At 32.5% G+C, this 20,867-nt stretch overlaps 1 protein-coding gene across 3 annotated transcripts in view; it reads right to left on the minus strand.

Moving 5' to 3' along the window:
* Positions 1 to 3,610: 3,610 nt before the first annotated feature.
* LOC145292952 (pyridoxal 5'-phosphate synthase subunit SNZERR-like) overlaps positions 3,611 to 20,867 on the minus strand; it is a 48,443-nt gene continuing 31,186 nt past the window's right edge. For all 3 annotated transcript variants that reach the window (XM_080139153.1, XM_080139154.1, XM_080139155.1), the window contains exons 4-8: positions 18,423 to 18,503; positions 16,561 to 16,681; positions 14,550 to 14,696; positions 10,584 to 10,766; positions 3,611 to 4,122 (exon numbers count right to left, since the gene is read on the minus strand). In XM_080139153.1, coding sequence (XP_079995279.1) covers positions 3,833 to 4,122; positions 10,584 to 10,766; positions 14,550 to 14,696; positions 16,561 to 16,681; positions 18,423 to 18,503 — 822 coding nt within the window. In that variant the 3' untranslated portion in view covers positions 3,611 to 3,832. The remainder of the gene's footprint in view (positions 4,123 to 10,583; positions 10,767 to 14,549; positions 14,697 to 16,560; positions 16,682 to 18,422; positions 18,504 to 20,867) is intronic.

Here is a 20,867-nt window from a genome sequence, read left to right on the forward strand (position 1 = left end):
AGGCACTTCTCGACCTAGATACTCAACAAGGCTGTGGGGGTGACTACTTTTTAGAACTCTTTATATACCGTGTAGATTGTAATATCTACGATTTGTGAACGCGTGTCACGTTTAGATTTATTTACATCGACTTTTACAAAATTCTTGCTGTTTTGGTTCCCCTTGTGTGTTCGACCTTTTCGTATAAAAGTGAAACTAATCTAAAGCGAAGGCCGTGTTCCCGACCCTTGTGCCAGGAACGTCCAGAAAGCAATAAAACTTGGATCAATGCGGAGGAAATAAACCCCTTATGTCAGACAATTGCTATTCATTTATGAGGACCCCCTCCCCTCCCCAAAAAAAAAAAAAAAAAAAAAAAAATCTTGGGGAAACAAAACCAGCCAAAGTTGGGTCAACAAACCCCCAAAAATTAGCTCGCAGTAAAAGTTAACTGCAGCAATTCTATTTGACCTCATTAAATTCACGCAGCTGTCAATTTAATGCTTAAATAAATTCAAACGTTTTTCAGTTACTCTCCCTTGCTGGCTGAGCGGGTAACATGTCAGAGTTTTCCACACTTTTTCTACCTTCACCTCAAGGCTTCTGGTTCGACCCTACTTACCCACCAAAACTTTTTTTTTTATATTTTATATTTGTTTTACCCCCCCCCCAACACACACCTACAAACACCCCCGCTAGTCTATAATATAAATCTCACCTGTTTGTTTAAATGTACGTATATTTTCCTAAAACTTTTGACAGAGGCAACGGATTTTCATGAGATCGGTATCATTTTGAAGCTCGACCCTTCAGACAACAAATATCGAAAAATTGGCTAAAAACATTAATTGCTTCACCCTCAACTGGGGAGTTTTCTACAGGGAGAGGTTGCTTTTTTTGCCGATATTTTCGAAAGCCATCCCCTCTTTTTGATTGACTAGCCTTAATTTAAATCTTCATCACTTCCGGTTTGGTGATGGCCACAACAATAAGGATATCAGTTTTTTTTTTTTTTTTAATTTTTAATTATATGTTCTTTTCCTCCTTTGTGGTATGGTACAGGTTTGAGCCTGCCTGCCTACTACCACTTTTTTATTCATTTTTTTTTTTTTCTCAACACACACCTCCAAACACCCGGGCACCTAGGCTAGTAGAAAATAAAAACAAATATTATCCATACCGTGTGTATAATAAAATGTTTATACAATAGCTTCCAACAAAGCCTTTATCAGATGACTCTGAGTTCAGGCATGGCTTTGGCAGGTATCATTAGTGTTAATACATAATTCCTCAGCAGTATCTCACAATACTATCAGATTTTGTTGGATTGTCATTTTTATTTTTGAGTTTGCAATAAATGATTGAATTTCGCAGATGTAAACAAAAACAAAAACCAATAGCATTAATATTTAATGTATTTTAGGTCAGGAAGCTGGAATCTTCAGGTAACTTGATCTGGTAGCACCAATAAAAAAAATAAAATAAACTTCATCGCTACACTTTATATTTAGAAAGAAGATAAGTAAAGCATGTCCATTTTATTTAGAAAAGAAAAACACAATTTGAAATTAAAATAAATGGGAACTTGTTTTGTTTGTTAATTCAATCACAAAAGTTAAACCATCTTAGGTACTTCCAATAGTTTATATATTGAAATTTTTTTATTGAATAATTACCATACAGTGATTTGAATAAATAGATAACTCATCTCACAAAGTCACATGGTACATTGCCTTCTTCATTTTTTAAGCAGAACACATGTCTACTATATATATATATGTGTTTATCTAATTGTTGTTAACAATTGGACCAACGAGAGAAGACATGTTTTGATTTATGTCCAATAAGGAAGATACTACGTGACTGTGAAATCACTGATATCTTTTAGTGCTGAAATGATTCGTCGGAATTGGAAAAAGTGGAACCTTTCTAAAGCAGAAAATGTTTTAGCCCAATTTCTGATCCCAAAAACAATTTTAGCATTTTCTTGTTTGAAACTTAATTTTCTATTGCTGGCATAAATAAAAATCTCACAATCAGCTTATCAAAAATCTCTGATACGATACATAAAGAGAAAGGATTAAGAAGTTTATAGAATTAAAAAGAAAATGATATCGAGATTGAAATGTAGATGAGAACTCTGTGACTGACTTCCTCCCTCCACCAAATAAAATCTTTTTTTTTTTAAAGGTGGTTTTAGAATTGGAATCTGGAATTTTGAACGGAATCGGTAATTTTATCAGAATCAGGCAAAATATTGGATTCATCCCATCGCTAGTATTATTATATGCTTATTTGGATCATTGTATAGTAATTATTTAATAAAAATAAATTATGCACTTACACAAGTAGTTGAGCATTCTGATCAGTTTTTCTTAAAAAACATGGTTTAATTATATATAGATTATTTAAATTCCTTTCAATTCAAACAAAAGCTGGGTTAATGGCTCAATAGTGCATATATTACTAGAGCTCCAAATATAATGATTTGAAAAAAAAAAAAAAAAAAAAAAATGTTCCAAATTTATCTTAAAAAATATCTTTATTCATATAATTGTTTCTGCCATTTTTAAAACATTTTTTATTATAATAAATTCAAGATGTTTCAAAAGACCTCTTTAGTGCATTTTTATTCTTCAATCAAATTAGCCCATTAAGTCCCACTTGTCTTATAAATAGGAAACCAGATACTTTCTTTTTAAAATCTATAAGATTACTGCAAAATTACTCTGATGAAAGAATAAAATTCAACTTCTGAGAGTTGTTGGAACCTTCTTAAAAATTGTGAAATTTTCTAAAATTCTATTTGTTTGATGATGTATGAACTTATATATGTCTTACAATAGTAAGTCACTAACTTATTGGAAAAAGTGCAATGTAATTCTGTTTGTGAATTGCTTTGCTTCTTACCAAAATATGTAAATTTTATCTTCAATGTGTAGCCACTTGATTTCTAAAATATATAACATATACCCAGTTTATTATAGGAGACTCAACATTTTTCTTTGTAAATAAAATAACTTTTCCTTTCAATTTGTGTATTTTAACCCATTTTTAGTCAATATAAAAAGTTTCACCTCAATAGAAAATTTGGTTCTTGTCCAGAATTCTCCCATACTAAGCAGAAAAAAAAAATCTGTATGATGTACATAACCATGACAAATGAAAATATATTCCAAAAATTATAATAGATCAAATAGTTTTATTTTTATAAAGAAACTCATTTTTAAACGATTAATGGGAATTCTTAGGCATCGCAATACAAATTTTGCAAGTTTTAATTAAGTTGTCTCCCTTTGTTTAAAAAAAAAAAAAAAAAAATTTTTTTTTTTTCAAAATGGCGGACAAGGCAGCTGCTCTTGTTACTAATAACATTTGATTTTCTTGTTAAAAAAATAGAACTACTTTATCCATTTACATGATTTTTGGAATATATTTTTGTTTCATCAGAGGTATGTACATCATATAGATTTTTTTTCTTTATTTTTGTTATTTAACATAGGGAGATATGTGGACAAGATCCAAAATTTTAGATACCTTGGGACTAGGTTAAATAATAAAAAGTTAATCTAATTGGAGATAAAAATTCACTGAAAAAGTCTTCTGAAAACACCCCATATTTATTATTAAGAAAAAAAAAAAAAAAAAAAAAAAAATGCATATTTTCCAAAATAGGCAGAAACAATTGTATGCATAAAATGTTTTTTAAAAATAAATTTGGAATGTTTGATTAATTATTATATGTATATATAATATATATGCACACACACCAAAAATGTTTTCTTTTATTCTTTCATTATTATTTTTTTGTATAAAAGTTATTGGTTTGCTATGAAAGGACTTCATGTTCACATCAGCTATTTTTGCTCTTCTGTTGCAATGTGGCATTCCAGATTTTCATCTCCTCTCCAATCGGACCCTGCCTGCATTTTTCTCCCTGACGGTCACAATGAGGTGTTCCAAACATGGCCTCGCCCAAATTCTCGCTAAGTTGAGCCAAGATTGCTGGCTCGTTGTAGTGAGTGACTGCTTGTGCCATGGCATGAGCTCGTTTTTCTGGACAGCTGCTTTTAAAGATTCCTGAACCAACAAACACTCCATCAACTCCAAGCTGCATCATCAGTGAAACATCGGCAGGGGTCGCTAGAATAAAAACAAAATGTTCATTTAAAATTCTCATCAAACCAAAGCGAATGGAACTAAAAACATTTCTACCAATTATGCTTCAATTTTTGAGATGAGGATTGATAATTTGGACTACTGTTCTCATCTTGAGTGTTATTTTTATTTCAATATAACCCCCTACTAAGCAAACCTAGTATAGAATTTAATTTTAAATAATAGATAAAGTCACCATTTATATATATATATATTATATATATATATATATATATATATAACTCGTAGGATTTAGTTAAATTCTGTGAAGTAAAAACAGAATTTTGGGGCAAAAAATTCATTGTTTGAAACAAAGGAATTTAAAGTTATTTCCTTAATCCATAGCTCATATCTTCAGGGGGGAAATGTATTTAGCAAAATAATCATTATGAATAACCATAAATTTTGCACATATATTGAAAATTAGAGTTAAAAAATATTTTAAAAAACATAGATAAGGACATTGATTGTTTAAGGTGATTCAATATGAGAATTGGATAAATCATGAAAAGGACATGTATTCCAAGTTTACAATTCAAATGGTATCTCGAGAATAGTAATTAAAATTAGTTTTATATTTCACAATGGTTAATAGTTCTAATATCCAAAGCAATGTCCAAAAAACTATAAATTAATTAATCTGTGATTTGCTCATCTCATTGTTCGGATATATATATGAAAATTCAAAATGGCGTAATGGAAACATATAAGGTATTTACAGCTTCTCTTCCAATTTTCGGATTTTAATTATGTCAAAACTTTATTTCCTTTTGATGGATTGATTGTTACTATTTCTTCTGATGAGTTAAGGGCAAAATAGATTCACTGATATGATAATTAACTGATGGATTTTGTGCTACGAAACAGATACTGTCAAAAATTGTAAATGTCAACTGAATTAAAGGAATAAATTATAAGATGGTCAACATCATAAGCTTTGGAATATAGTCTTTTGTCATTTATTCACTATGGAAATGTATAAAAAAAAGAATACGAAAAGTATAAAAGCTTATAACTTTTCTTTATTCGTTTTCAGTTGGTGATGTGCAAGAATACAAAATAATATGAAAAAAAATTAGAAACTTTTTTTTACAAGTACATAATTTTCGACCGATCCTTCAGTCTTCATCTATATCATCATATATACACACACTGAGAAAAAGTAATTTATAGTAATTAGTAAGATTGTACCTTTTTTTTTTTTTTTTTTTACACAGGCATCACCACATTATCAAGGCCAAGAGGCTACTCAAGGATAAGGGTTAAAGAGTGTACAGTAGAAATTGGACAATATAGTAATCATTAGTAATGAAAATTTGGTAAATTTGATAACTTATATGGAACGGCTCATCAAGAACTTGTTTACGTTAGACTTGAACACAACCATATTGTAGTCAGTAGGAAAACGGAAGGCAATTCCACAGGCGTGCAGTTCTAAGAAAGAAGCTTTGTTCATGGAATCTACGTTTAGGTTTAGGCACAGATAAAGAGTGGGGGGAATTATTGATAGTGTTTTCAGCTAGATGAGTGTTTCTTGTGAAAGTTAGACGAGGGGGGACCATAGACTGAAGCTCAGTCGAACACTTTCCATGAAAATAACGATACATCAGAGAAACTCGCAACATCTCTTCTGTGAGATAGAGGTTGCAGCGAAGAGAAAAGGACATCTCCTACGAGGCTACGAAGTCTATTTTGAACTCTATCAAGGCAGGACAAGTCCTTTCTAGCAGCTCCTGCCCAGATGTGACAACAGTATTCCATCCTTGGACGTATCTGGCTCTTATATAGAAAGAGAATTGCATCAGCAGTGAGATATCTACCGGATCGATAGAAAGATCCCACCATTTTTCCAGCGGCCTTGGCAACAGATTTGATGTACGTGTTCCATTTAAGATCAGGAGTAATGGTCAAGCCCAGGAGCTTGTCAAAACTTAAGGCCTCCTGAAGACGAGAGCCATTCATTTCAATTGGTGCCAGATGTGGATCAGAATGTTGATGATGTAAAGAGAGAAGCTTGGTTTTAGATGCATTAAAAGTAACCAGCCACTCCTTTCCCCATTGTACTACGTGCTCAAGATCAGAGGAGAGAGAATCGGAGATAACTTAGTCGTTTACTGTCTTAGATGTGCTACCATAAATGATAGTGTCGTCAGCATAAATGTCTACAAATGATGTAAGGATGTGATTTGGAAGATCATTAATGTAGATCAGGAAAAGAGTTGGGTCCAGGATGGACCCCTGAGGGACTCCAGCATTAATACTGTGAGCTTCTGATTTTTGCCCCTTAACTACTACTCTTATGAACCTATCAGAAAGAAATGATTTAATAATTGAGAAGACATTTCCAGCTATACCATAGCTAGAGATCTTGTGAAGTAAACCTTTATGACATACCCTATCAAAGGCCTTAGATATGTCAAGAGCAATTGCCCTAGAAAGGTTGCCTTCCGTCGAGAGATTTGCTAATCCTATGAGATATAACTGTAAGCATATCTGCTGTAGATCTAGCAGAACGGAAACCATATTGAGACTCATTAAGAAGGTTATTTTTGTTAAGATGGTTGATTACTTCTGTATTTAACACAGATTCCAGCAACTTACTCATGATGCACAGGAGACTTATTGGCCTGTACTGAGAGGGGGATGAGTGATCACCTGAATTCTTAATACAGGGCATACTGATGAAATTTTCCAGGGAGATGGGAAACTATTCTCCTTAAGACAACGTTTAAACAGTTTTGTAAGTATGGGCGCTAGTTCAGGTTGAATTTTTTTGAGTACTATAATTGGAATACCGTCAGGGCCAGTTGCTTTACTGGAATCAAGGTTTTTGATTAGCTTGGCAACATCACGTACAGATATACGTATATCACATAGCGTGTTTTCTGATACAGGAGGAAATATTGGGGGTTGGCGGCCTTGGTCGCAAAGAGTAGAAAGAATATGTTTAAAGCTCCCAAAATTGGTACTAGAATTGTCCGGATAAACTACTAGGTAAAATTCAGTTAGAAGTGAAACTCTTATGAATGTTGAAAGTTCAATCCTCAATACGGTTGATACTCTGAATATAATTGCAAATTGATTAAGACTATCACCTGGTCCATCTGAAGAAGATTGGAGCTTACATCCATCAAAACATTGTGAAAATAGCACACAAGGTGAGAATAATAGTTTGAATAATACAAATAATCCAATTTCTAACAATGTAGTAGATATTGGATACAAGTAAAAAATAATATCAAAAACTATTTTCCACATAAAAGTTATAAAGTGGAAAATTTCATTAGAATTAGAGCTACGTGTCAGATAACGACATTATGGACAGAAAGTTTCAAGTGATATGTAGAATTCAAACTTGTGACAGCATTCACCCTGGATTGGTTAATTTAGCTTCCTTCAGTGAATTCACAAAGTCCCAAATGAAGGCCGATAAAGCACAGCGATCCATTGCCATTAACGTTGAGAAGAGCGGTTTCACTGGTGTGGACCAATAATCTGCATTGTAGCTTTTGTTTTCAAAGTGGATTGATAGCACATAGTGATGAAGATAGCAAAATCTCCTTCCTTAGCAAACTGGTTAATTTTGGAGGTTTTTTTTTAAGCTCTGGGAAATCTATACAATAATTAACTGATCCATGTTTTTATGTGCGTATCACCTACCATATACATAAAAAAAAAAAAAAAAAAAAAAAAAAGACCTGATCGGCAAAGCTGAAATTAAATGGAAAAAAATAATAATCTAATTTATTAAACTCACTATGCCTGTCTGTCTGTGTCTTCATATTTTCAAACTATCTATTCCAAAATTAAAAATCGCAGAGCGGCGCTAGGGGCCTCAAATGATTTGATTTTTCAGGGACCATTCTTTTATGGGTCTTTAGCCGGTTAAAATAGTTTTTAAGAGGTCAAAAATGCGTCAAAATTTAAAAAATTGTTACATTCATGTGAGTTTATTTCTAATTTTTAATTTTTTGTTGATACAGTGGGGGATCATTTTTCTGCATTAATTTAATGTAAAGTGATCACCCACTTTACAACCAGTCAGTCTGAAAGCCATTGAAGTCATTCTCCAGATCATTCAAGTTGTTTTTGAAGGATTCCAGTTATTTTTTATGCATTCAAGTCATTCTTAAGGTCATTCAATTCATCCTTAAGTTCATTAAAGTCATTTACTTTTTATTTATTTACTTTTTATTTATTTAAGTCATTTCAACCCATTTTTCAGTCATTTCATGTCAATCCTACATTCACGCATTCATTCATTACACGAGAGCACGCGATTAATGGCTATCAGCCTTGTTTTAAAAGGAATTTACTATTACGTTTAATACCTAGGTATTTCTGTTTATAATAAATAAGAATTTTCCATTAATTGAAACATGATATTTATGCGTATTTAATAACCGGTTAATGCCGGACGATCTGCTAGTATATAAATTAATTAAATAATATAAACATGCCCATTAAGTTTTATAGGTGGTATGATGCTCCTATCCAGATACTGGCTTTCTACAAACTTTCAGGATGATTTTATTGGAACACAAAGATTAAAGATTTGATTTATTTTTCAAGATGAGAACAGTAGTTAGAAGAATCCGAATAATACAAAAATCATACAAATAAAATCTCGTATATAAAAGGCTATATGTCTGTCTATTTGTATCCATATTTTCTAACTTTATCTCCTCCAAAACTAAAAATCGCAGAGCGGCGCTAGGGGCCTCAAATGATTTGATTTTTCAGGGACCATTCTCGTATGGGTCTTTAGCCGGTTAAAATAGTTTTTAAGGGATCAAAAACGGGTCAAAATCATTATCCATTTTATACATTCATCATCTGTGTGTGTGTTTATATGTCTGCCACATTGGACCAGGTCGAAACCGGTACCATCTGAAAGAGTGATCCCTCAGACGCATATGTGAAAAGTAGAATAAAAGATTAATTCTGTGGTGGTCAACTGGACCATGGGATCACTTTTCACAAGTCACGCGTGTATAGCAAACTGAAAGTATGTTTAAAAGCATTATTTTGAAGGGTCATGACATCATAAGTCGCCGTGGTCCGATGGGTAAAAGCTTTTGCCAGTAACGTTTTTGCTTTCTTTCCCTCTTTTGCATTTCAGGTTCAAGCCTGCCTACCACAGCTAATTTTAAAAATTAAAAAAAAAATTTTTTGTGGTCACACAGGCACTGCTATTTTGATCGAAAGAAAAGTTTTGATTCATTTTTTTTTTTTCTTTTTTTAGGGGGACGATTCCAGCGCATTGGCTGCTGAAATATCTGGTGGGGATTGCTCAATATCCTTAGTATAGCAGCCATGTCCAAACCAAACTTCATGTCCACCTGGGCAACACCGGGTATCCATGCTAGTATATATATATATATATATATATATAAATAAAATGCAAAATCAATGTTTAAATATTTGTAGGCAGTGCTCAGTTTCTAGTGAAGCTGATAAAAAAAAAAAATTAAAAAAAAGTCTTTAACTGGAAAAGTTAACAAAATAATGTGTCACTCGGACAAATGTCTGCCTCAAACTTTTGACAGGGCGACAGATTTTCACAAGATCGATATCATTTTGAAGCTCAACCTTTCGGACAACAAATAACGAATAATTGGCTAAAAACATTCATTCCTTCACACTTAACTGCGTTTTTCTACAGGAAGGGGTTGCTTTTTTCGCCGATATTTTCGAAAGTCATCCTCTCTTTTCGATTGACTAGCGTTAATTTAAACCTACATCACTTCCGATTTGGTGATGGGCACAATCGCAAAGACGTCACTTTTTTTTTTTTCACGTTCTTTAACTCCTTCATGATAGGGGTTCAGACATGCCTGCCTACTACCACTTTTTTTTTTCTCTCCATACATACCTCTAAACACTCGGGCAACGCCGGACTAGTCCATAATATAAATCTCACCTGTCTGTTTAAATGTATATATGCCTAAAATTTTCGACAGAGGCGACAGATTTTCATGAGATCGATATCATTTTGAAGCCCGAATCTTTGGACGACAAATATCGAAAAATTGGCTAAAAACATTAATTCCTTCACCCTCAACTGGGCACTTTTCTACAGGGAGGGTGTCGTTTTTTTCACTGATATTTTCGAAAGTCATATATATAATGTTGCAGAAATCAAGTCAAATCAACACAGTACCATAGGTTTCAAGCTTGAAGCAGGCCCATTAAAAAAAAATTATGGTTTCGTTGTATTGTTTAAATTTATAAACAAATCATTTTGGCTATCTTGAGTCGTCAATTTGATCTTCTATAATACAATTAATAAATATTATGCTCTTATTAAATAATTGAGCACTTTGTTAGATTTCTTTTCCCCCCCTCCCTCTCCAACATATATATTACGTAACATATACACATCTTATATTATGGAAATATTTTTTGTATTGATAGTAATGAAAAGACAAATTTCTACTATTTACCAATTCCACCGGCAGCAAAGTTGACAACTGGCAGGCGACCCATTTCTGCAGTTTTTCGCAGCAGTTCAATTGGGACTCTTAATTCCTTGGCATATTCGTAAAGTTCTGTCGGGTCGAGTGCTGCAGCGATTCTGATTTGTTTGTTTATTGTTCGTGCATGTCTTACAGCTTCGGCAACGTCACCTGAAAAAAGTTGATGGATTTTTATGGATTAAATTTATTTGAATAAAATAAAAAAAAAGAGTGCAGAGAGGGGGCAGCACAATAATTAGTTTCATCTAAGTCAAAATCAAGAGAAAGAAACCAGATGTGCACTGGGGCTGGGGTGGGGTATGGGGCAAGAGTGGGTAGACAGGAAGTCATTCTTTGATGGAACAAAAGTAATTTAAGTCTCCTAACGCCATCGTGAATTATTTGAAGTTTTAGCCTTTACATCAAAATTATAATTTTTAGAGGAAACGGTCATAAGAGGGAAAAGAAAGGCAAGACAGAAACAGTAAGAAAAAAATAAACAAGAAAAGAGAAAGAAAGATAGACTGAACGAGAGAGAGGAAGAAAAAAGAAAATCAAGCTAAATAGTGATGAAAGAAAAAAAAATGATGTAAGGTTCAAGCGATTTGACAGAAACCAGCCTTTTTTTTTTTTATTTGGGACAAAAAATAAAATAAAAATAAAAAAAAAGCAGTAAATAATTAAGCAATGTGCTTAAACCATAAGCAACTCTCTCTTGTACTCTTCTCTTTCCATTTTGACATTTCAGCTATAAGACAATCCCTGGCTGAATATAATAAATTCATTATTTTTCTAAGAACATGTTTAAATTAATTGAAAGACTATATTAAGGAAACCAATCAGATAGCTTTTGCTTGCAGTGAATAGCAAAAAGTCTCAATCTTTGGAGAAAGATGACAGCGCACAAACTTGCAGGCCATAAGCAATGAAGGTATGATTTAAAGTTGATTAAATTATTAATGATTTAATGACTTCAAAGAACAAAATTATTGTGCAAGGTCATTTTGATGGCACCAATATGACAACGTAAACTTGTAATGACTGGGGCTAGGACAACAACATTTCCTTACTTGGACTCTCGAATATGAAACCATTGATATCTTATATGCTTTTATATAAACTGATGTGATTCTTGGTTGATTAACTGTGTCGGATATATAAAACAACGAAAAGAATATTCTGTTGTCATAGCCCTAATAATGACCTAACAGAAGATTAACCCTTTATAACCTAGTTTTTATCTGTTTTCATTAATGGTTGTAAGGGTTGACGATATGCACTGTTGGAAAGAAATAATACAAGAACAATATGAATGTGTCATACGAGTTTGAACCCTTTATGACTTAGTTGAACTAATTAATTCAGTTATAAATAAATAAATATAATGGCATGAATAAAGTGGGAATTGATTCAAACACACCTTGTACGTATTAGTTCAGTATCTGGGTAGATGCCATATACCTCCAGATTGCAACTGTCAATTGCTTATGTTCAGTATGTCGCCATCTGTCTCAGAAAGTGGAGGATTTTGTTAGTTGTCATAAACACACTTTTTTCAAGCACTATGGATAAAAAGCTAAGTTTATGAAATGCAAAAATTCTCATTGATAATTTAACTATTGAACTTCATAATTTTTCCAGTTTGAAGACAATCGTAGTATCATTACCCTTTAAACTAAAATCAATAAATATTTTTTTAGTCATCTACATCATAATTCAGGCCATAAAGAGTTAATAATTAAGCTATTAGCTCACCTCCCCTCCTTTTAACTCAACTGCAAAACAATTATCGTTGAATAAAATCCATTATTTTTCTAAGAATGTGTTGTTTTAATTAAATGACAATACTCAAGCATGCAGGAGGCAGGCCACCATCAACAGCAGCGAGCTGTGAGTAGCTCAGTGGTTAATGACGTGGACTGACAACTTGGGTGTGCTGAGTTCTAATCCAGGTCGTTTCATAGAAACTCTTCGGAATGTTGACAACTTTCACGTGGTCACTCCCATAAGTACCAGGTATCTTCTAGGAAGAATTGTCAATAGCAAGATATTGGGAAAATGAATGCCAACAAAATCATGAAAGATGCTCAACAACAACAACAGCAACAATGGTATGATTTTCAATTGATTAAATTATTAATTACACAACTTCAAAGAATTAAACGATTACATAGGATCACTTTGATGATTATGTAACACTTGTATACAAAAATCTAACAAAATACTAATAACTAGCAGACCACCCAGTCATAAAATATGCATAAATATATTTTAATTAATGCAGATTTCTTATTATAAACAGAAATACCATAGGTATTAAATGTAATGTTAAATTCCTTCCTAAAAAAAAAAAACAAAAAAAACTTAAACATGTGCATACAAGTATTGTTTTTTTCTAAACAGTTCACTTCTTGTAAGTAAAAAAACAAAAAAAAATATATATACTCTGGCTGAGATTGAAACCAAAACCTAAAGACTGCGAGCCAAGTACAATAACTATTAGGCCAGCTTGACATGCACTTTAAAAAAGTGTTTTCACACCTACTTATTTCTTAACATAAGAAACCTGTCATGTGAATGATTCATGCATGTGCATTTGTAAAACAGTTACCAAATTTCAAGTTTGTAGATCCAAAATTCGTTGAGTATATAGATTAAAACATATCCTCACACACACATTCTCACTTTTATAGATTACGCCATGAGCTTAATTTTCCCAAGTCTAAAAACACATCAAGAAAGTCTGAGATTACATTAAGTGAGAAATTATGAAAATAAAACCGGCAAAATGATGATCATATGTTTAGGATCCATTTTATATACTGGCATGTGTTGGGCAGTTTGTAGAAATTAACTTCCAAACCAACCAATCTCTGGCCAGGTATTTATCCCTCTTTCTTACAAGTCAATCTTTATTATGTCTGTTGGCCTTCCCATGTAAACTAAACTTGCTACCGCAACATCTACTAAACCAAGAACTCTCATCCATTCTTTTAACGTGGTCATACCACTGCAGTCTTCTGATCTGCACACATATCCCTATATTGTTAAGATGTAACCTTCTGAGGTCACTAGATTTATGCCTATGACTTATCCTGACTTTAAGATTCACATTACGTATCCATCGTATCATTTCTCTTCATGCAACACATGTCTTCAACTCTAACAAATTCCTGCTTTTTTTCTAATTTTTTAATGATTTTTCTTGACGTGAGCAGAAAAATGTGTTCAGTTATTTGCTGCTTCATGAACTGCAAATCTCTTTGCAGAACAAATTTATAAAGTTAAGAATTATTATATTGGGGGGCATAATTTTATGTCTTGCAAGAAGAACAAAGCATTACATATAATTTTGGTTTGTTTGTTAATATTTAAAAATATATGAACTTCGTGGCTTAGTGGGGGATGCCCTTTTCTCTTCCCTGCAACCTCTCTCCCATATAAGAGACGTTGTGAGCCTGTCTTTGTTTTGTCATTGTTTCCATGGCAAGTGCTCGTCTGAGCTCCAATCTCTGGTCCCCCCTCACCAATCTTTCACGATAAACACCCGTCTAGCTGAAACCACTGTCATTAATATTCCCCACTCTTTGTCTGTCCCTAAATCAAAGCGTAGATTCCATGAGCAAAGCTTCTTTCTTAGAAGTGCACGACTGTGGAACTCTCTTCCGTTCACCTGTTTCTCATCTGACTACAACTTGGATGTCTTCAAGTCTAACATAAACAAATTCCTGATGAACTTTCCCCTTAAGTAAGACACTTTATCAAATCTCCAATACTAACTATTACTATGATACTATCCTATTGATTACTGTACACGCAATAACCCATATCCCCGAGTGGCTTCTGGGCCTTGATAAGTGGGGACCTCCATGTAAAAAAAAAAAAAAAAATCCGAAGAATTGAAAAGTTAAATAAAAAGGATGAAAAGAAAGAAAAAGCTTATAGATTACTTACCCGTGCCAGCTTCTCCTTTGGTTCTGATCATGGCGGCTCCCTCTGAGATCCTTCGGAGGGCCTCCCCTAAATCCCTTGCTCCGCACACAAAAGGAACGGTGAACTTATGCTTGTCGATATGGTTGCTCTCGTCAGCCGCAGTAAGAACTAAAAAAAAAAAAAAAAAGATAAAATGAAATGTATGCTTATATCCGTTTTCTTACAAGCTACTAGTACTACCTGTTTCATGGTTGGGTCTACAATGACGAAACTAGTACTTTCGTTGGCTTGTCCAATGAGGCAAGTGTGTAGACAGTCTAACAATAAGAGCTGTCAAAAGGCAGAGGAGCTCCTTACATAGATGAAAGTGACAAAAAAAAAAAAAAAAAAAAAAAAATGTCACTGTCTAGAATTTCCCATAGATAAAAAAAATAAAGCAACATCTGTAAGATGCACATACCCATGATAAAACAAAAATATCATACTCTGACTATCACGCAACTCAACAATAATGCATACTTAACTAGATTTATGTTGTAATACCCATGAATTCATATATTACAAAGGATTTTCTTTATAAAAAAAAATAAAACTACTTGATCAATTTATGTGATTTTTGGAATATGATCATTTTCATTTTGTTATGAGTATGCATATCATACAGAGTTTTCTTTATTTTTGTTTTTTTAATATAAGAAGAATTCTGGACAGTATATAAAAAATATTTTGTATTAGTGATTATGTGAAACTTTATTAGAAAAACCAGGAGTATACCATACCTGCCCCCCCCCAAAAAAAAAACTGATATAAATTAGAAGATTGTGCTTGGTTCTGGTGATACTGAAACTTTAAAGTTTACATCGAGAATGAAGAAAGGAAAAGTATTAAAAAGAAGAAAATGAAAAATGCAAATAAAAAGTATAAAAACAAAAATAAAAAAAAATTACAAAAACTGTAAAAGAAAATGTGTAAAAAAAAACAAAAAAAAAATTCAAAAAAGAAAAAGTGCAAAATAAAGAAAAAGGAAATAAAATGTGTTAAAAAATTTTTTTTTTAAATGTACAAACAAATTTATTTTGTAAATATATTTTTATTTAAATCAGTACATATATAAAAAATGGGTACTCATGCACTTACTGATCTGTGCTAAAATAATAATGTTATTATTAAAAAAAAAACATTCTTAACATGGGGAGGGTGTTTTCTACCTATTCTGTACTTTAACCTCACAACTGAATAAAAAAAACACATCACAAAACTTTAATCAGACTTGGAAATACGATTTAAAAAATAGCGCGGATCAGTCAGTGCATTAGCACCAAAAAATTAAAAATGAAGACTATAATATGATGATCAATGTTGAAAACAAGAGAAGTCAAAGCGTGGAGGAGTTCCATACATTTTCGAAAATGATAAATTAACAAAAACTGAAAATATTTTGTATCGATATCCTGGGGCATATGCTCTCTGCTAAAAATTTTTTTACATTATGAAAAGTTTTTTTTTTTTTTTTTTTTAATTTTCTTATTTTGTTCTAGCTGGAGATGGGGCATCCACTAGGATGCCTGCTATCTCATACAGTCTAATAGAGAGGTCATTTTAAGATCCTTTTAAGTGGAATCTCTTCAAAGGATCTAGTGTGAAGAAGGTGTTGCTTAATTGATAAGAGAAATTATAAAAATATTAATTGTGGCTACGATTTGCATAAGTACATTCACATAATACATTCGATTCATCTACCAAATATTAATAAGTCCTGCTGCCTACTCCAGACATTTACTGTTCCACACCTTTGACACCCTAAATGGTCAACAAATCTTCACTAGTTCTTACTTCCGGTCTATTCAAGGGAGGTAATTCACCTGACATTAACATATGATTTTACCCACCTTCCAGTCTTGTACCAGAGAAGACTAAATATTTTGTTAAATAATTGATTTTATAAATTTACAAAACATTGTGTGACATCCGTACACTAAAGACATATATGGTCAATCTTGGGTATGAAAGGATAAAATTGTGATGAACTTACCCTCTGATTCATCCACCATGTCAACACCAAGGGACTCTAAAATCTGGGCTTCTGCAAAGTGACCAATTCGAGCTTTGGCCATTACAGGGATTGTTACAGCATTCATAATTGCCTTGATTTTCTTTAATGGAAAACAAAAATTAATTATCCAAATGCTAAAGATAAGTGTGAAAAAAAAAAAAAAAAAAAAAAGAAAAGGTATAAAATAAAGAAAAGGAAAATATAAGAAATTGTTAAAACAAAAGAAAATGCAAAAATTTTTTTTAAATTTAGAGAAATGAAGAAAGGAAAAGTATTAAAAATAAGAAAATGAAAAGCGCAAATAAGAAAAAGTATAAAAACAAAAAAAATTACAAAAACTGTAAAAAAAAAAAAAAATGTGTAAAATAAAATTTTTTTTTTAAGTGCAAAATAAAGAAAAAGGAAACAAAATGTGTTAAAAAATGTAAAAGAAATGTAATGAGGAAAAAAGAAAAGTATATAAAAAAGAAAAGTGTAAAAATGAAAAAAAAAATGTAAAAGAAATGAAAAGGAAAAAAGAAACGTGTACAAAGTTTTTAAAAAATCTCTCGTATTGTCTCTCAATTCGGTCTCTACAGTTTATATAATCAGATCACATCATACAAAATTTTTGTATTAATTTCAAGTTAATATTTTTTAGCATTTGTTTTGATTGTAAACATTTGAATTTTGAAAATTTGAGCATTGTCTGTTGACTTATGTAATAATCCAAATCCAAAGTTGCATTTCACAAATTCTTAAACCACATTAATAATTCTCTTGATTACCAGTAATTTATCCATCTGCTCTCTTAGCATGCTACATGAGAACTTTAAAAGAAATGAATTACAAAATAATTTATTTTAAAACCAATGCTTTGCACCTACTTAAGAGCTGTAGGAAGTGACTGTTTGTCGAGGATTAATATGTTAAATTTGACATGCTTGTAAATTAAGAAAGCAGAAGTGACATCATTAAGTTTGGAGGAGGGTTTTTTCTTTTCCAATAAAAATTCACCTAAAATGAGTCAGATAGAACAAATAAAATGAGACCTTAAAATGATTAAAAACTGAGAACCGATGCAGTAATTTCAGGATTTACCTCAATAAAATATCTTCATCTGATTATAGTTTTTAATGGTGCTGTAAATATCTCAGACTTCAGAATGTGCAACACTTACTAACCTATCATGCCGATACTTCATGCGGTTTAATCAAAAGGGTTGACGCCAGTTGGTTTGCGAGCAGTCATGTCATTTCTTACTCGATCAAGCCAAGTCTGCTAAACCCCCTATGTCTGGGATATCCAGGTGCAGGTAATCAGTTTCTTAACCCATGTAAAAATACAATTTTTAAGCTAAAGCTTAAAAATTGTATTTTTTAAAAATTAAGACGTGCTAAATATAATGAAGATTATGACATGCTAAATATATTGGTATTAAAATCAAATTAGTATTAGAATGTTATAAATTAACTGGCAAGATGGACATTGTCTAATCTAAAAAGTTGGAACAGAAAATGGTTAAGACAAAGTGAATAGATGTTGGAAGCAAAAGAATAATGTTGTGAAACAAATATTTTTTTTATAAGTATTTCAATTGTTTTACATAAATTACTTTTACATAACTCCCTAAAAGACTTTACTTCTTTTTGCTTACATGGTCGGGAATCGATATGGATTATTAGGGTTTTCCAACCTTTTTCGGCAAACGGCCTCACCCCCTCCATGATACTTGGATACCTACTACCACCCCTGCTCGTGAGAACAGTAATATGAATACGCCAGATATGAGAAACCATGTTCATTCATCATCTGAACACAGTTTTTATTTTTGTAATTTCAAATATATTCTGAACACTTACCACAGGATCAGTCATTCTGGCAACTCCTCCTTCACGACGAATGTCTGCAGGAACTCTCTCTAAAGCCATAACGGCACAAGCCTATATGAAAAAAAAAATAAATGAAATATATAAAAAAAAATCAGAGCATTAAAATACAAATTAAAATTTTTCCCAACAGACAAAATGCTAAGTAATAATGTCCTGGATGTTGAAGGTTTAATCCTCAGTACAGATAATACTAAGAGTTATTTAGGACTTCTACCCAGTCAAGGCTGACAGAACAAGAACAATCTACTCTCATGGATTAAATAAAGGATTCGGTTCAAAATTCTGTACAGATTCCAAAGTTCATCAAAACACACATGAAAAGATCAGAGGTCACAATTAGTCAAAATGTTGTTGAATAACATACAGAATTTAAGATGAGACCAGTAGTCTGAAGAATCCAAATAATCCTCATCCATAAAAAAAAAAAATAAATAAATAAAAAAATCAAGTATTACCTTCCACCAATAAAAACAGACTCAATGTCAAACTATCAAAAAGAGTAGCTGAAACACCAACATTGTAATATAATGAATGATCTGAAGAATAAATGGTGATGGGAGGTTGTAAATTAGGGAGGGTCAGAAGCACAAAATCAGAGAGAAGATCACTGTGTGTGTATGTGTGTGTGTGTGTATGTATATATATATATACATACACACACACACTTCTATTATATAAATGGAACTTTATGTATCTGAGTTCGTTCCTTATGAACTTGAAATCGGCTGGGCTAATTTTTATGAAATTTCACATGAAGGAACTTCATGTGCCTGGCAGTGTTTTTAGATAGGTTCTGTAACAGAATGTCTTTGATAAATATCAATAATCGAAATAATCTAACGAAAGAAGGAACAGGCGATTTGGACCGAAGTTAACACCTTACACAGCCTAACATCACAAGGCTCAACATATAAAATCAACAGTAGGTTCTTTGATATGACAGGGGCGTGTTCGAAATGAATGTTTCTGCTTAGAAAAGAATTGGAGTATGATATTTTATGCTTCGCATTTTAAACTTTAATTCAAGTCATTATACTATAAAAATAATTTTATAAAATCAACAGTAAGTTCTCTACAGTGTAATGTAGAGTACAGTGTATTGTGAAATAAGACATAGTGAGAGGCATGTGAGCTTCCTCTCTGTGCACTGAAATGGGTCCCCAACTAGAGCAGGCAATCAATCGATCTGATTGAAAAATGGACGATTTCATCGATTTCGCTGACAATAAAAATATGGGAGAGTGAAACATTTGTTGATCATCATTCAATTATGGGCAACGTTGAGTCACCATGCTAGTATATATATATATATATATATATATATATATGTGTGTGTGTGTCAGCAAATGTGATAAAACTTATCTGTGGTGTTAGGGTTTTTGTATAGGAATTGGTAAGATACTCATAAATTGACCAGCAGTTGCCTTCTCGTGTCCCTTTAACGATTGCATAGACTGGTTAACTGAAATCAAATCATTGCTCCTTAGAAGTCACATGACCAAGCCTATATAAAATAAATGCTTAGCACTCCAACCTATTTTTCCATTTTGACTATGCCACTACTTATCAAAGTCAGAAGGCCACTCGAGGATAAAGATTAATGAACATCAATTGGCCAGTGAGACCGTGATTATTGGTACGGTAAACTTTGGTAGTGTTTGTTTAAGAGGAGCTAGATCACTTTACACAAAAATGGTCATGTTATAGTCAGCTGGAAAGCAGCCCTGCAATATAGTGTTCCATAGACAGGTAGCTCTAGCAAAGAAAGTTTGCTCATGCAATTTACATGTAGTTTTAGGCAGAGATAGAGAAGGGAAATTGCTAGCAGTTGTTGCAGCTAGAAGAGGGTCTGACACAAATTTACAACAAAGGAAACAACTTGTGAAAGAAAACATTATAATCTTTAAAATCACATTCCCTCACTTTGTGGAAATATGAATTTCCAATTGTTTTTATTTATGACTAAAATTCTGCTTGATAATTTTCCGTAATTTTTAGTGTAGACAAATAGTTTTGCCAGGTATGTAACTAGTTTTATTTTGAACGTCCATATTTCGTTAATTTTATTTATTGCACACTATCATCCTCATCTTTTAATTGTTGTTTCACAATGTTTCGGCCAACTATTCCTCTGGCCTTCATCAGGTGATAACCGCGACGGGATAGAATCTCCTAACTACATCCACAGCAATTACTTCCTTCCATAGTTGTTGTCGTCTCACCACGTTTTGGCCAAGTAAGCCTCTGGCTGGCTTTGGGTAAGATTAAAACCGCTATCTTCAGACAATTCTCACCTGGAACCGTAGAGATTCAACGTCTATTCATTGTGTCACAAGCCTAATTAAATAATATATATTCCATATTTCACTTGTGCATTAATCGAATAATCATAAAATATTTAGTATTAGACTAGTG

This window comes from Euprymna scolopes, chromosome 14 (assembly GCF_053919585.1).
Source record: "Euprymna scolopes isolate OS-2025 chromosome 14, ASM5391958v1, whole genome shotgun sequence".
In the NCBI taxonomy this organism is placed as follows: Eukaryota; Metazoa; Mollusca; class Cephalopoda; order Sepiida; family Sepiolidae; genus Euprymna; species Euprymna scolopes.